Source organism: Sciurus carolinensis, chromosome 16 (assembly GCF_902686445.1).
Source record: "Sciurus carolinensis chromosome 16, mSciCar1.2, whole genome shotgun sequence".
NCBI classification, from domain to species: domain Eukaryota; kingdom Metazoa; phylum Chordata; class Mammalia; order Rodentia; family Sciuridae; genus Sciurus; species Sciurus carolinensis.
This window is the reverse complement of record NC_062228.1, coordinates 13,541,419-13,556,861: the sequence shown is the minus strand read 5'-3', so window position 1 is coordinate 13,556,861 and position 15,443 is coordinate 13,541,419. Positions and strand designations below refer to the sequence as shown.

Below are 15,443 nucleotides of genomic sequence, written 5' to 3'. Positions count from 1 at the left end.
TTACATTATAACCAATGTTAACATGGATATCCACGAGGTCATACCAATATGAACAAATAATTAAATGGGGAGAAGGAGCAACTCTTCCTTCCAGAAGAATTTCCATGAACAAATGTAGAAGGAATAAGAGAAATAGGAAATTTTCATTGGAATGTCATCGTAATAATTTTTGCAGGCAAAATCCACCTTGATAATAGCAGGTGAAAATTCAAGGAAAAACAGTGTATTTGTATATTCTTAAAGTATCTCCCCTCAAAGTATTTATTAATCATAATGGGGAAATAGGAACTTTATAGTAGATGAACCCAGTGGACACCAAATAACCAGTGACTCTAGGTTAACATCATCAGTGACAAAGATATATTGACATCAGGTATCCCCTGCTATGATTCACTAAGCGCGCGTAGTTGATATACCTGCCCCAAATGCACAGCATGAGGAAACAGAAGGCTCATCCAAATTGAAAGTCATCCTTTTAAGACAACTGACCACTGTTCTTCAACACTATTCTTCAACACTGTCCAGGTTATGGAAGACAAGGAAAACCTGAAGAACCAATCACAGTTTGGAGGAATCTAAAGAGACAAAGAGCAACAAAGTGCATTGTGGGATCCTGGATTGGATCCTAGAGCAGATAAAAAGGACATCAACAATAAAACTGGTAGCATTATTCTAATAGAGTCTGTCATTTTTTTTTTAATAGTTTTGGATCAAAAACTTAGTTCTGTTCCCTGTACTTTTATGAAAGATGCTAACACTGGGGAAACTAGAAAAGGGATATATAAGAATTCTCTGTACTATCTTTGCAACTTTTCTGGAAATCTAAAATTATTTCCAAAAGTTCTATATGTTCCTGTTATTTCACCTGAGCAGACACTGCTGAAGAGAAAAGCAAATCAATGACATCCTTAGTAAAGGCCAAGAGTTAGTCCATACCAAAATCAGATTTCCCAAAATGTACCATCTATTGTGCATTTTGCAGCTAGTGGGAGTGCTAGAAATGAAGAGTGAATTGTAAAGAGGTCTCTTTGAGGGTACTTTGTCCATTTGCATAAAATTTATCTGCATGAAACAGAAAGAACAAAATAACAGTGACTTAAATGAGATAGAAAAGTATTCTGGGTTGGACTTGGTAGTTCTACATTGTTGGGGCCCGAGCTCCTTCCATCTCTATGAGCATCAACTTGTGTTCCAAATGGTTTCTGAAGCACCAGGCATTAAATTAGCACTGCAGGCAATTAGGAAGGAGGAAAGGAACCAAAATTTGTGCATCACACCTCTTTAAGATTTCCTTAGAAAAGTCCTTACATCTCCCTGGCCAAAACTTCAACGTAGCCATACCTAGCTGCAAGAGGAGCTGAAGGTGTAGACACTCCACTATATTCAGGGTTCTGTTACTAAGGAAGGTAAGAGGATGGATATCAGAGCAGGCTGTTAGCAACCTCTGTGAATGGTACCAAAAGGGAGAGCCCAGGAAGAGATTTTCGCATAGGACAGTGAGTCTAATAAATCCTGGAACTCCTTTTTGGCTCCTCCAGGCCCCTCATTTCTTCTATCATCCCAAAGTCTTTTGGGGGGGACTCAACCAGCCCTACTTTCTCTCCAGAAGCACATCAGTCCTGGGGTTGGACTGTGACCCAGTTGGTGCCTTCAGTATCAAGTTCCTATTCCCTGTCACTATACAGGATCCCAGACCCTCCTTCTACGTCCCCCATCAGTCAGGCCCCACAAGACCAAGGAATTTTTTTTTTTCAGAGACTGGTTGGAATCCAAATAGGTGAACTCTCTTCATGCCAGGCTCTGGACTCTATAGCTCCACTCGCACATCCAAAGTAGAAAAAAAAAATGTATTCTACCAGGAGCATCTTAATCCATCCATGGTGCTCACCTATCTTTAAAAATAAAGGAAATGTTGAAGATCTTCTCATCATTTCAATAATTCAGAGTGCTGGGATTCATCACACTTTTTGTTGGTAGGAAGTAGAACATTGAAGAAAACTCCGAAACCTGCCATAGGTAAATCTATGTTTTGATTAGCCTCTGAGGATAGCTTCAACTTTAAACTTAATAACATCTCTTTCCCTGAAAACCCTGAAACTGTTTTAGATGAGGAAAAACAGATGCTTGATATTCTTCTATCCAGATCCAAAAGGAAAAGGAATAGCCCATGTTGTTGGACGACCAGTCCACTGTCCACCCAGGCAGTTACCATTCCCTGGGGAGACAGTCACCAATCCACGGTGGTGGGCTTTGCGGAACCCGCCGTGCTTCTAATCCTGACCTGCTCAGCTTGGGTTTCACTGAACTTGTTCTGCACCCTTTATCCTTCCTCACCCCAAGACTAAACAAAGACCCTCTGAGTTAGGAAAAAGAAGGGATTGAGGGATTGAAATATAAGCAAGAGAATTAGACCCTGGTGAGATCTCTAACATGCAGCAAAAGCAGAGGAAAATGTTATGTGCTACGTAGGCTTAGCAACCCAGGGGCAGAGGCACCTTGATCAACATCAAGAGAGTGAGCAAGATCCTTGCATTCTGTCTACTTTCCAAGGCAAAGCATAGAATTTTGGCGGGACAAGTGTAAGAGGAGAGGCCCTGAGAATGTGCATGTGCATGCCCGATCACACCAGGAGCGGGGAAAGATGACTTCCTAGAGGGAGAGAGGATCCGCTGAACCAAGGCTCAGGTAGGGAGAAGATGTCTCCCTAGTGGAAAAAAATTCAGCTCTGACTTATTTTACTTAGGAAAATCCAGTATATTTTCATTCAAATATTGGAACCTTTGTCTTCCACTTTTCCTTTGAAATGCTCTTGAGCCTTGCATTGGTAGCGCCATAGTGGATGAAGCCATTACAGTCTAGAAGATCCTCTGTGTGAGTGTGTGTGTGTGTTTGGATAAGATTTGACTTAGGAAGCATCTGCTGATTATCCAGTGGGTCTGCTGCAGAGAGATATCTTCTCAAGGATACATTTGTTTCATTACAACTTCCGTATAATTGTTTTAAGTTTAAAGTTCCTACTGAAGAAAGACGTCCATCATGTTATAACACTGAATTGGTAAGCCTTAGAGCTAGGACAGACCTTAAAGGTCAGTTTCCAGAGGCAGAAAAAAAGGCTCAGAGAGATGAAGACCTTCCCAAAGACACTCTTCAAACTGAGTACCGCAGGTGTAGAAGCTGCACCAGGGTCCTGTTAGGGTTCCCTTCTGCCACTCTATTTTCAGTCTTCTCACTTGCCTAGTGTGAAATTAGTTTGTGACACTTGGCAATATTTTCTTGAAGGACAAAGGAAGTTAGGCATGGTCACGTGATTTCTTTTGGCCAGTGAAATGTGAGCGGCAGTGAAGTGTTTCACTTCCACTTTAAGAACCAGTATGTAATTCACCAAGTTCCCTTTTGGCTGCCATGGCAACAGGTCACATATTAGATAATAGAAGTTCCACCAGCTGAGGACAATGAGGAGCAGAGAGGGACAATGTGGTACAGAGCCCTAGATGACTCATAAAGGACATGACATGAGTGAAAAATCAACCTTCATAGCTTTAAGCCACTGGGATTTGGGGGTTGTTTGTTACTGCGACATCACCTAGCCTATCCCTATCAGGTAAGCCTGATCTACATCATTACTCCCATAATGCATCTCTGTGCATGGAGACCTAGGAGGGTCCACAATACAGAAAATCAGAATACAACTCCATAACACATTCCAAATTCCATGGATCACCAGCATTCTTTCTTCCTCTTGGCTTATATTAAGGGTGGGGGATGTGGTTCATTACAAAGAATGAGTATTTTGATAGCTTCTCATTCTTGGAAGTATTCTGCAGGTAAGTGCCTGGTGAAAATTTTCTCTAGTTCTAGAGTTTAAAATAGTGAATTCGATTATTTTAATACGTTTAGTGCATTATGACCTCAAATGCATCATCCTGTACTTACACATACATGTGCAAAAATCTTTGGTTTCCTTGGAGGCTTTTTATCTAGATAATTCTCAACGCTTTACAAAGTTTCCTGACTTCATAAGCACCAGCATTATGGCAAGTTGATGCTTCAAAAACCTCACATCATCAGACATTTCAGATCAATAGTTATAAAATGAATGGGAGATCTTTGTGGAGTAGGGGAGAGCCTTGTGACCTTGAGTAAGTCACTTAGTCTCTCTGGGCCTCAGCTTCCTCCTCTATAAAATGAGGGGAGAGTAGAAGTACTTGTCTCCAGAATTCTTGTGAGAATGAAGTTGGGTCATGCACATCCTGTCTGGTTCATAATTAAGTACACAATGTCAACTCCATCTGAGCCTTAAGAATACTTAGAAATCTAGAAAATAAGTTAAATTCAGCGTTTTTGCTTCCCAAGAAGGGTGAATTCGGAAACTATTTGGTCCACCGAGTGATGATTTTTCTGGGAAAAGATATAAAAAACATGGTCCTGCCTCCCCTGGTGAAGGTTTTTAACACATTTTTGAAAACACAAACAGATGGGTAGGAAAGTAAGTACAGCTAACAGTTTAGGAAAATTTTTCCAAACCCCCTGCTGAGGGCATAGATCCAGCTGAAAAATTGTTAAAGGGTTAGACTCATTTATACTTTTTCCATCTTAAACACTTGGACTTTTCCAGGTTTATAACAAAGCTCAGAAAATGCTAAAGCTTAAAGGAGAATTGAGTGCTGCCAAGGAACTGAAAGATGAGGTAAGGCTCCTAAACTTGTCCACTCACATGGAGTTGAAACTGAGTTACAAGGGACTTCTTTTCTTTTTAAGTCTCATGACTCAAATTCCAGGGATAAGCATCACAAAATATCACAGACAGAAATGAACCGCCAAGTGTAGAGTTTAAGAGCTCAGACTAGAGCTAGGTGGGTCTGGGTTCGCATCTCATTACAGAATGATTTGTGGATGTGACTTTCTCTGAACTTCCTTTGCTTCATCCAGAAAATATGAGTGAAAAGCACCTATTTCAAAGGCTTGCTAGCAGGGTCATGAGATATGATGTGAAAACAGCACTTAATAAGTATTTATTATGGTTGCTAACATTCTTTTTTATCTGGAATGATATGGAAACAGGGTGCTATGATTTGTCTAACATTTTGATCAAACTGTATGTGTATTTCCTGACTTTTTCCAGAAAGGATTGTAGGGGGCTATTTTGGTTAGTACAGTAGTATTCCACATGACTTAGGTTTTAACCCTCCTACCAAGAGGTGAGCAACTCCTGCCCCTTGCCTACTGGATTAGGAACCACAAGGGATTTGCTGACAGTTTTGCAGGAAACCAGGATCTGGTGTGAATTTTCTAGAAGTCCATTCCTTCATTTCACTGATCTCTCTTGGAACACCTTTACCATGCTAGGCATTTTCCTAGGAGCTGGGGAGAGAGAGGAGAACAGCATAAAGACCCCTGCTCTCATGGAGCTTACCTTCTAATGGAATGACGGATATGATGGTAAAATGATGTTTGCCCAAGTGCCAACTAAAGTCAGCCCACCTTCCAAAGGTGGCCCATCTCCACCATACATCATGTGCAATCTAAACTACATAGTTAGACAGAGTGCCAATGCTAAAAAGAATTTAGAGTCCAACAAAATATTCTTATTCTTCACTATATGAACATAATTTGTTCCAAAATTCTTGCTCACAGGCAAAACCTTGTATGAGTATCCATTAATTTCCATCATATGTAATGTGAAATCTGTGATGTTTCCATAAATGTGAAAGTAACTTGGAAATCTGGTGATATCAAAATCAGTTTTGAAATTACTGTAGATAACTATAAACTCTATCATTACACAAGTAAAATGTAATGATTCCTGAAGCATGATTAGTTTTAAAGGTTCCCAGTACAGTAAAGCATGTTCTCTCCATAAATTGAAATCTGTTGAATAGCTGTGGTCTTAGTGATAGTTTAAAAAGAAATGGTTTTCCATTGTTTATTGAAGATTTGTCCTTATCTCAAATAATTTCTCAAAGATGATAACCCTTACAGTGTTGTTGGTTAACTCAAAAATTACTCTGGAAACTGTTCCACCAAGCTTTCTTGTTCAAGTACCAAACCCCTGGGAGTGCTGCCATTTTGAATCTTTGTAGAGCTCTTGAGCTCTCAAAGTGCTACTGAGTCCCCAGCTTTAATTTAACATCAACTCCTCCTCAAGAAGAAATATGAAACTACCCTTTGGAGACTAGAGCATAAAGTCTTCTCTTTTGAAATATGTTTGAGAAGGCATGTTCTTTGACAAAAGAGTCATTTAATCAATACAGAAATTCACCTCAGCAAATAATCTGTTTTCTCTCTTCATGAGTATGGTAGCAACTGCAGAATCAGTACTCACCCTTTTGCCTGTGGGTTGTTAGCTCTGCTGGTGTCACATGCTTCTAAACAGAATGACCAGGTTCTACCCTTATATAAGCAAACGTGGGTATCTAAATATATGACTTGCCTGGATGAAACCCACCTAGCAGCAGGGACTTGTGATTTCAGCCATCGCTAATGACTTCAGATCCAGGATAGGATCAGGTGGTGCCTGAGGGGTCAGCATTATGCCTCTCAGTTCATCTCATGCCTCGGTCCTGGTTGCAGAGTTATGATTGATGAAATGTCAGATTAAATCCATTCCTACTGCATATTGACACTGAAAAGGTATCCGCCTAGAATTTCGCCTTCATAAAGTAGATAGGATTATAAATAGTTCACAGCTAAAATCTGTGCAAGATATTAGCAGGAAATTAAATTTACTGGACTCCAGAATAATTTTCCTTCTGGAGTTCCAAGGTCAGCACAGCTTCCTCTAACAACTACCTGTAGTTACAAATGGAACACGGTTCAGGGAAGTCAGCACACTGCTCAAGCACTTCGACTCCTGTTCTGGGGCTTCAGAACTCCTTTATGGTTTGGTCTGTAGGAACAAATGGTTGGGTTTCGATTTCAAATGCAGATTTCATCTGACATTCAGCAAGAGACATTTGTTATTCAACTGGTTTAGGGAATCTTCAAAGAAAGATGATTTATTCCAAGTCTCTTGTTTTATGAATGAAGAAATTTCCTCAGAGACTCTGAGCCAGTGCTAAATATCCAAATCAGATGAGATCATCTCCATTAAAGATCCAATTCTGAAGTCCTCATGGTATAAAAGAATATGGCTAGTAGACCTTTTACTCAGAGGACATCCAAAACTGGAGCGAGGGGACATTTTTTTTAGCCTGCGAGAGAACATTTAACTGTTGACTTAGAGGTTCAAGTTGTACAGCATTTAGTATTTTGCTAGTGAGACCTCAGTATACTAGGCACCATGTGAAGCAAACTGGTGATATGGTGCTCTCCTTAAGACACATGTATTCAGCACTGAGCACAGGGGATTAAGTTCTCCAGCCGGTAGGCATGTGTCATCACCTAATCCACTCACTGATGCCAAAGAAACATGGCTCAGTGACAAGAGCCAAAGGGATCCTAGGGCCCCACTCCCACCCAAGTGAGGTTCCATAGCCTATTCCCAAGCACTTGAATCAAACTGCTACTTCTTATTGGGTCAAGGATTTTGTTTCCAAGTTAGAAAACAGCCTCTGCACATTATTTCTTTTAACCACTCTACACGTATTCTCTTAAGAGAGTCCCTGGTAATTGTCTTAATGGTAATTACATGCTTGGGGCAGTTGACATTCACTGTTATTTTTCTGAAAGTGAGGAACAAGGGACAGAAGCAAGAGAGGAGGAGGGAGAGTTTTGAGATAATGAAATCCTTTTAATGACAGAGCCATGCCGTTAACCTAATTAAATTGTAAAGTGGTAAAAAAAAAAAAAAAAGATCCAGGTACTAAATGGAAATGAAGAAATAAATCAGCTGAGACAGCAGCGCTTCTGGGAAACCTTCTGAATTCCGAACACTCTGACATTGCAGTGTCCGGTTCTCACGTTGTTCTCTGGCCCCCTTTGGCCTTGTACAGAGGTCTCTTAAACTGACCTGTCCAGTAGGACTTGATTTATGATGTCCGTATCAGGTCTCCAGTTCCCCTGGGAATGCATTTCACGTAGCTCACATATTTCAAAAGCCAGGCGGGTCTGTAAGATACGGTGGCAGAGCAGTGGCGGTAGGGATGGGAAAAAGGCACTTTCCTGGCTCTACTACTAACCAGGTAGGGGATACCTGGGACATTGTGGCTCAGATCCCTGCACTCATTTATGTAGACCCATCCCTGACTTCTCTCTTAGAAGAACTGCCCTGAGACTATTGAAGTCACTTTGCCTACAGGGTCAAGAGTTGGAAAACCTCGGGAACTTACCTCCCAGGGGGCAGCCCTCAGCCATTAACTGACTGACGCTGAGCTTGCAGCCCAGCATTAACTGCCACAACTCAGGGCAGACTCTGAGACACAGCTTACACTCCGGAATTCCCAGAGTTCAGGCTAAAGTGATCCACAAGGACACTGTCTGAAAGTGTCCCCTGCATGGCTTCTTCTCCTGCCCTTTCTGCCTCCAGGTCCTTTCTGTTGGTTTCTCTTGGAGCTTGTCTTTAATAGATGCCACAAATCTGCATGCAAGAAGCCTCTTCTAGGGAGTCTGACCTCAAAGACAAGCATTTCCTATACATGCAACAGTCCAAAGTCTAAAAGTCATAGATTATGGCAATGCCTGTCCCCATTAGTGAGGAAAAGCCAGCAGTGATAGTATAGGCAAAGTGATAGGATCCTACAGGCAAAGTGACTTCAGTAGTCTCGTGGGAGTCTTTCTGAGAGAGAAGGCAGGGATGGGCTTCCAAATTCCTTTTCATACTGCTGCCACCTATAACAGAGAGTGGAAAGGGACATCGTGATGTGACAGAGGGCCCACCCATCCATCACTGCTCTGCCTCCCCACTGCACCCCACCCAAGTTGCTGCACTCCACAGTCTCTATTTTGACCTCCATCACTATTTTCCACTCCAACCTAGCAACAATTAGCTAATCCTTTTCACTCATAATCAAAGACATGAATCTTACCCAATCAGCCCAGGGATTTCACTGTGGTTCCCACTGGGGAAATCCTGTAAAGAAAACCACAAGGTTTGTAGATGTGGGAGATTTGGAATAACAGATAAAGTTGATCCATTATACTTCTATGGGACTTCAGAATCACACATCAACTCCATCACTGAGTCACTCAAGTCTTGACGAGCTCATTTGACATCTCAATGTGTTCATTTCATCGGTGGCAGAACCATTAATATTTATAGACAATTCACTGGGTGCCTGGAATTATTCTAGGTGCTGACTTCCTTTTGAAAAGCAGGGAAATTGTCTGAGGCACCCACAGTAGTGTGGTGAAGATTAATTAATATAAATAAATAATTGACTGAATAATGCAGAGCACTCAGACACCTCGCAAATGGATGCTGTGTAAATGTTACACAGGATGAGTAATAATTGTAAAGGCTTGATGGACAAATTTCCAGCAAATTTAAAGTCTCTTGTCAACCTCATAAGTGAATGAAAGTAAGCATTTTCTTGATGGTTTATAATTGATGCTTTTGTTTTTCCTGTTGCCTAGGCGGAGGAGAGAGACAGAGAAGTGAGCAACCTGAGCAGCAAGCTCCTGAGCCTGCAACTTGACATCAAGAACCTTCACGATGTCTGCAAGAGACAGGGGAAGACCTTGCAAGAAAACCAGCTCTGCGTGGAGGAGGCCATGATGAACAACAGCCACGTAAGGAACTGGGCAGCTGCTACCTGCTGCTGCTCCCTTGAGCAGGAGCAGTGGAAAGTTCTTTCATGGGTCATTTAAGACTACTTATTGAGCAAGTGATGAGGGACAATGAAACGGACACACCCTAACACACAAAAATGCCACTCCTGCCCTCCGGATGTTTCACTCTAGCTGTTTCCAAGATCATCTGCCTCCTGGGTGTGCTGTGTTTTCCTTATCTGACCTTTCACAGGTTGGTAGCCCATTGCCCTGAAAATACCAGATCACAGGGATAAAAGGAGAGTAGCATCTCCTAATGGCTCTTAGACACACTTCTACATCAGCCCTGAGAATAAAAGCCATCGCAACTGCTCAGGGGTGTCACTCTTCATCAGTGCCACCGGTGCTCCTTATGGCCACGCCTGCCTCTCGCTGCCTTTGAGACGTTCTTCTGGAGGCCAGAACCCAATCACAGAACAAGCTAAAAGGTTGAAGAAGAAATGCCCGTAGGCGCAGAACCCAACCAGTAGCAAATCAGGAGATGGTTGATTACATAACCTATCCTCCTTCCTCCTGTGTCGGGGTTAACTCTACACCCGCTCTTAGCTCTCTCCCAGAATTCTTCAAGGGCACCGGGCCCAGTTGCCCTCAGTGGTAACTAACTCGATGACACACCCTCCGTCAGCTTCCTTCCCTCCCCATCTCAGTTCCTGGCTCCTCTAGCAGAGCTTCCTACAGTCTCCTCCTGCATAAACTACTAGTTGACCGTCACTCAGTTCCTTGTTCCAGGGCCTGCTTTATTTCAGGGTGCCCAAACCAAGACACTCAGTGCCATTTACCCTGCCCGCATGTGAATGGTTAGGCCCCCTGGCAGGACTATCTTTCTGGAGTGATTTTGAACGAATACTGATCTAGGAATCCACCAGCTGAGGTGGTTTTATTTCAGCCCTGAGGTTCTTTCTCTTTGGAAACTCTAAAACTAAGGTCTTAAAAACCACTCTCTAAACTTATCCACACACTGGAGAGCCGACTGGGTTATATTTTCTAAAAACTGAATTTCCAAGAATTTCTTACTTGCAGTCTTTATTTCCATCTAGTGACTTGAGTTCTACGCAAACAGAAAGCAGATAGTGGTTGCACAGTTCTTTGCTGAACCCCAGGTGCTGTGTAAGCAATCACTGTGTTTCTTGAGGTCAGGGATCTGGTTTCTCTCGTGGTATCTCTTAGAGTTCCCCCAGGACTTATCACCTCACTATGGAAACCAAAACTGTTCTCTGTCATGCCCAAAAAATGCCACCAACAAAGCAATTCTACCCTAACCTCCCAAGCACTGCTATCCTTTCCTCAGGAAGTCGTGAATATAGACAAATCTTTGGTTTCCCTAAATGGATCTTGGGAAGAAGATGATCATAATTTACTTCTTTCTAAATATTAACATTCTAGGATGTTTTCACTGTCCTCGGCTGTCGTGGATTTACTTAGTCCCCCAGTCAGGGAAAGCCATGTGCTTATAAATGTACCTGGCAACTTGAAAGGAGAAAAGTATTAAATTGCATTTTATTATTCTAATTGCCTAGAAGAAGGTCTAACAGCTTGAAACAAGCTTTAAAACAAGCTCTTTTTTTCCTAGCACTTAGTGCAAAATTTAAATTGCAGACTATGCATACAAATACACAATTACATGTAGCCCTACACTCATCTACTCAGAACATCCCTTTCAAATCCGCTTTGCACAAGGAAATGTAATATGAAAGAGAGCCATCACCGTGTGGAGGAAACCATGATTTACAGCAGCCACGGAAGGAAGCTGGCACCTGCTGCCTACCCCTGCTCCTTTGACTACCTTGAGCAAGAACAATAGAAAGCTCTCCCATTGGTCACTCAAGAGTACTTGTAGAGCAAACAATGAGAGAGAACTAAACATAAACACCGTAACAGTGAAAATGCCTCTCCTACTCTCAGGACTTTTCACTGTAGCTATTTTCAAGGTCATCTACATCCAGGGATGAAACCTAAGACTTTCTGGAATTTTTGCTAATATCTGAAAGGAGCAGGGGAAAGAAGCACAAGGTCCTGGTTCAGGATCACAGCAAATTGCATCAGATGTCACTGGTAACAAAAGAAATGGAAGGGACAGTGTTTGATAGGAAAGAAAATGATCTGACCTTATTCATCAAGAACAATTCATTATGCTCTAAACCCCCAGAACAGAGCCAGCTAGGTGCTCCTGGTGCAGAATTTATGGGCACTGGCTCTTCAGTGCCAACCTGCACTTGCCTGATCCCGAGACTGAGTGCCTCCTTAAAATCTGCACCTTGCTTCCCTCACGCCAGTCCTGGCCCTGCCCAGGAATCAAAAGAAAACCTCAAAATGAAAGGAGAAAAAGAACAAGAGAGGAATCGCAATAAAATGAGGACCAAATCAGAAATGGAAGGGTCTTTTTGAATAATTTTTCCAGGCCCCATTCCCTGTGGAAGCTTGGGTAGTGTACCCTGACATTCAGTTGAACTCAGGTTGTCAAACTAAGCTGTGAGTTAGTTTTAGGATAAAACTGCATAGTGGAACTTTTAATCCTACAGATGAAAGTCATTAGTTGAATATGTAAAGATTAGTAGTCCTGATGGACATTATCACACAGTGTCATTTTGGATTATTTTTCATCCTTTTTTAAAATGTTTTCCATAATTTTTCTTGGTGCATAATGATTGTACACAATGGTGGGATTTGTTGTTGCATGTTTGTAGTTTCACACAATATAACAATATAATTTGACCAATTGCATTCCCCAGTATTTTTCTTTATCCTCCTCTCTTCCCCACCCCCAACCCTTTCCTCTACTCTACTGATCTCCCTTCAATTTTCAAGAGATCCCCTCCCCCACACATACTTTTATTTTCCTTTTTTGCTCCCCAGCTTCCACATATAAGAGGAAACATGAGACCGTTGACTTTCTGAGTTTGGCTTATTTCACTTAACATAATGTTCTCAAATTCCATCCATTTTTCTGCACATGACATAATTCCATTCTTCATGACCAAGTAAAACTCCATGGTGTATATATACCACATTTTCCTTTTCCATTCATTCATCGAAGGACACCTAGACTGGTTCCATAGTTTGGCTGCACATCATTGATAATGAAAAATAAGAATTTTTAAGTGAATCTGCTAAATGTAATAAGGAATCCTGGGTTGGATGATCGTAGAACAGAAAAAAAAATTACATTAGTAAAAAATCTGACAAAATTCATCCAGTTTCATTCATAATCATCTAACAACATTAATTTTTAGTTTGGGCAAATGTGTAACATTATGTGAGAAGTCAACTTTAGGGAAAGCTGGATGAAAACTCTATAGGAACTCTCTTTGCTACTTTTGAACTTTTTCCATAAATTGAAAATCATTCCAAAATAGTAAATGTTTTTAAAGTGAATCTCAGGTAAACAGAGGTCACTGGTGAAAAGAAGGTCAAAGTCACAGATGCAAGCAAAAGAAATGCAGGTCAGTTAAGCACACAGTTCTATGTGCTAACAGTACTTGAAAAATACAAGGAATATAATTGAGAGAAAACCTAAGAAGTAGCAGATCAACCTATCTGGTGATTTAAAGCTAACATACCTCCCAAGAAAACTCACTAGGCCTCAAAGATAGGAGAAGAAGTTTATAACAATGATTATAAAAAGATAAGGAGACTTTCAGTTCTTAAATGGAAAAAAAATCATCAGAAATCCAGTCATCAGAACAATGACAACTTGTGACAGAAGAGCATGCAAACTAGAGTAGGGAATAAAAGGGTTAAAAAGTATTTTGAAAAGCCGGCTTTAGGCAAATCAGCAGGGCCTGATGACATTCTTCTAAGAGTACTTAAGGAATTGGCAGGTGTTATTACATAGCTGCTAGTGATTATTTTTGAGAACTCAAGAGGATAAAGAAAGTCCCTGTAGACTGAAAAAGGGTAAATGAAGTGCTCATCTTTTAAAAAAGGGAAAAAGGACAATCCTGGTAATTATAGACCTGTCAGCTTAACTTCAATATCAGGGAAAATATAGAACTTAACATCAATCAATTAGCATCAACTTGAAAAGCACAAAGTATTGGGTGGAAACCAACGTGACTTTTCAAAAGGCAAATCATGCCAGGCCAATTAATTTCCTTCTGTGATCAAGTGGCCACATAGGCAAGGAAGGAGCAATAGCTATAATCTCTTTGACCACAAGTAGGGCTGAAAGGTTGACTAAATATGGGAACAAGTTCCTTGGGTGGCCAGCACTCTCCATGTCAAGCACCTGATACCAGGATAGAAATCTAGCTGAGAAACCTGGTAGACCAGAAGGCCCCCAGAATCACCCATCTCTGGATGGTCACCTTAAGAATTAATCTTACTTCCATAAAAATTGTTTCTATCATTTCTAACGTGCTCATTTTCTCCAGATCTCAGTTTAGAAGTCAAAGAAAAATGCAAAAATTAAAAAAAAAAAAAACTATGTCTTCACTAGGAAAAAAACTTTTCAAAAAGAAGACCAAAAAAAGAAATGTTTTGGTGCCTTTATGAAACTGTTCTGTTCCTTAGCACATATAAAGGTAAATGTAAATTTCATAGCATGTGAAATGGATTAATAGCATATTATTTTCTATTCACTTAGAATTAATAAAAATAAACTTTTGAATTCATAAGGATAAATAAGTGGAAATGTAGCAAGTCTTAAGTAAGTTTAGGCATTTTTCCAAGTCTTGAAAATTTGATTCCTCCAAACCCATAGGTTTCTGTAGTACACAAATACTTATATTCCCATCCAAGAAAACTCCTCTTTCTCTGTAGATATAGGCAGTTTGGGGAACTTTATACTCAGGCAAATTAGGACTGGTACTGGAAAAGTTGAGAGATCTCTCATCATCTGGCTGGTCCATCATGTTACCTCAGACCAAAATTAAATCCAGAGACTCAACATGACCTCTAGGAAGAGAAATTATTAGTGGTTCATCAGAATCACTGCCAGGCTGGGAAGCTCTCTACACCCCATTCAGGAAAGACACTCTTTACCCACAGGAAACTTTAAAGCTGAAGAGCAATTCTGAGCACACCTAAGTATGGGTGATATACCAGATACAAGGAGCTGAAACCCTGAAGTTTGACTTCTTTTAAACATATAGTGTTTCTCTCATTCTGTTGGGCAATTAAGAGAATGTGGGCACATGGAAAGGAGGAGAAGCAAAGAAAGAATACACATGAGAAGAGCACAGCTGAGGTTTCAACTGGGTCATACATGTCCGTGGTGGGAGGCAGTTCCACATCAGAAGCACATGAGCACTGGAAGCACCAGGAATCCAGCTTCTTAACCCTCAGAGACCATTAAGTGAAGACAAGAGAAAAAGATTTTGACAAAAATAATAAGGATTTTTGCCAGGTGTGGTAGTACACACCTGTAATCCCAGCAATTCAGGAGGCTGAAGCAGGAGGAGCTCAAGTTCAAAGCCAGCCTTAGCAACTTATGGAAGCCCTAAGCAAGTAAGTGAGACCCTGTCTCAAAATAAAACACAAAAAAGGTTGGGGATATAGCTCAGTGGTCAAATGCCCCTGGGTTTAATTTCCAGTACCCCCCCCCCAAAATCCTTAGTAGTAGCAATAATGGTACTAGTAGTCACAGTAGGCAGCTGCAGCGCTTCATCACTAAGCTACATCCCAAACCCTCTTTAATTTTTATTTTGAGACAGTAAATTGCCCAGGCTGTCCTCAAACTTGTGATCCTCCTGCCTCAGCCTCCCAAATCACTGGGATTATAGGCACCCCATAATAATAAG

General features: G+C 41.1%; 1 protein-coding gene across 1 annotated transcript in view; it reads left to right on the top strand.

The window, feature by feature from the left end:
- The first annotated feature begins 4,636 nt into the window (after nt 1–4,636).
- Nucleotides 4,637–15,443, top strand: part of Pmfbp1 (polyamine modulated factor 1 binding protein 1) — a 43,058-nt gene continuing 32,251 nt past the window's right edge. Inside the window, 2 exon segments of the mRNA XM_047528488.1 lie at nt 4,637–4,687; nt 9,511–9,666. Coding sequence (XP_047384444.1) covers nt 4,637–4,687; nt 9,511–9,666 — 207 coding nt within the window.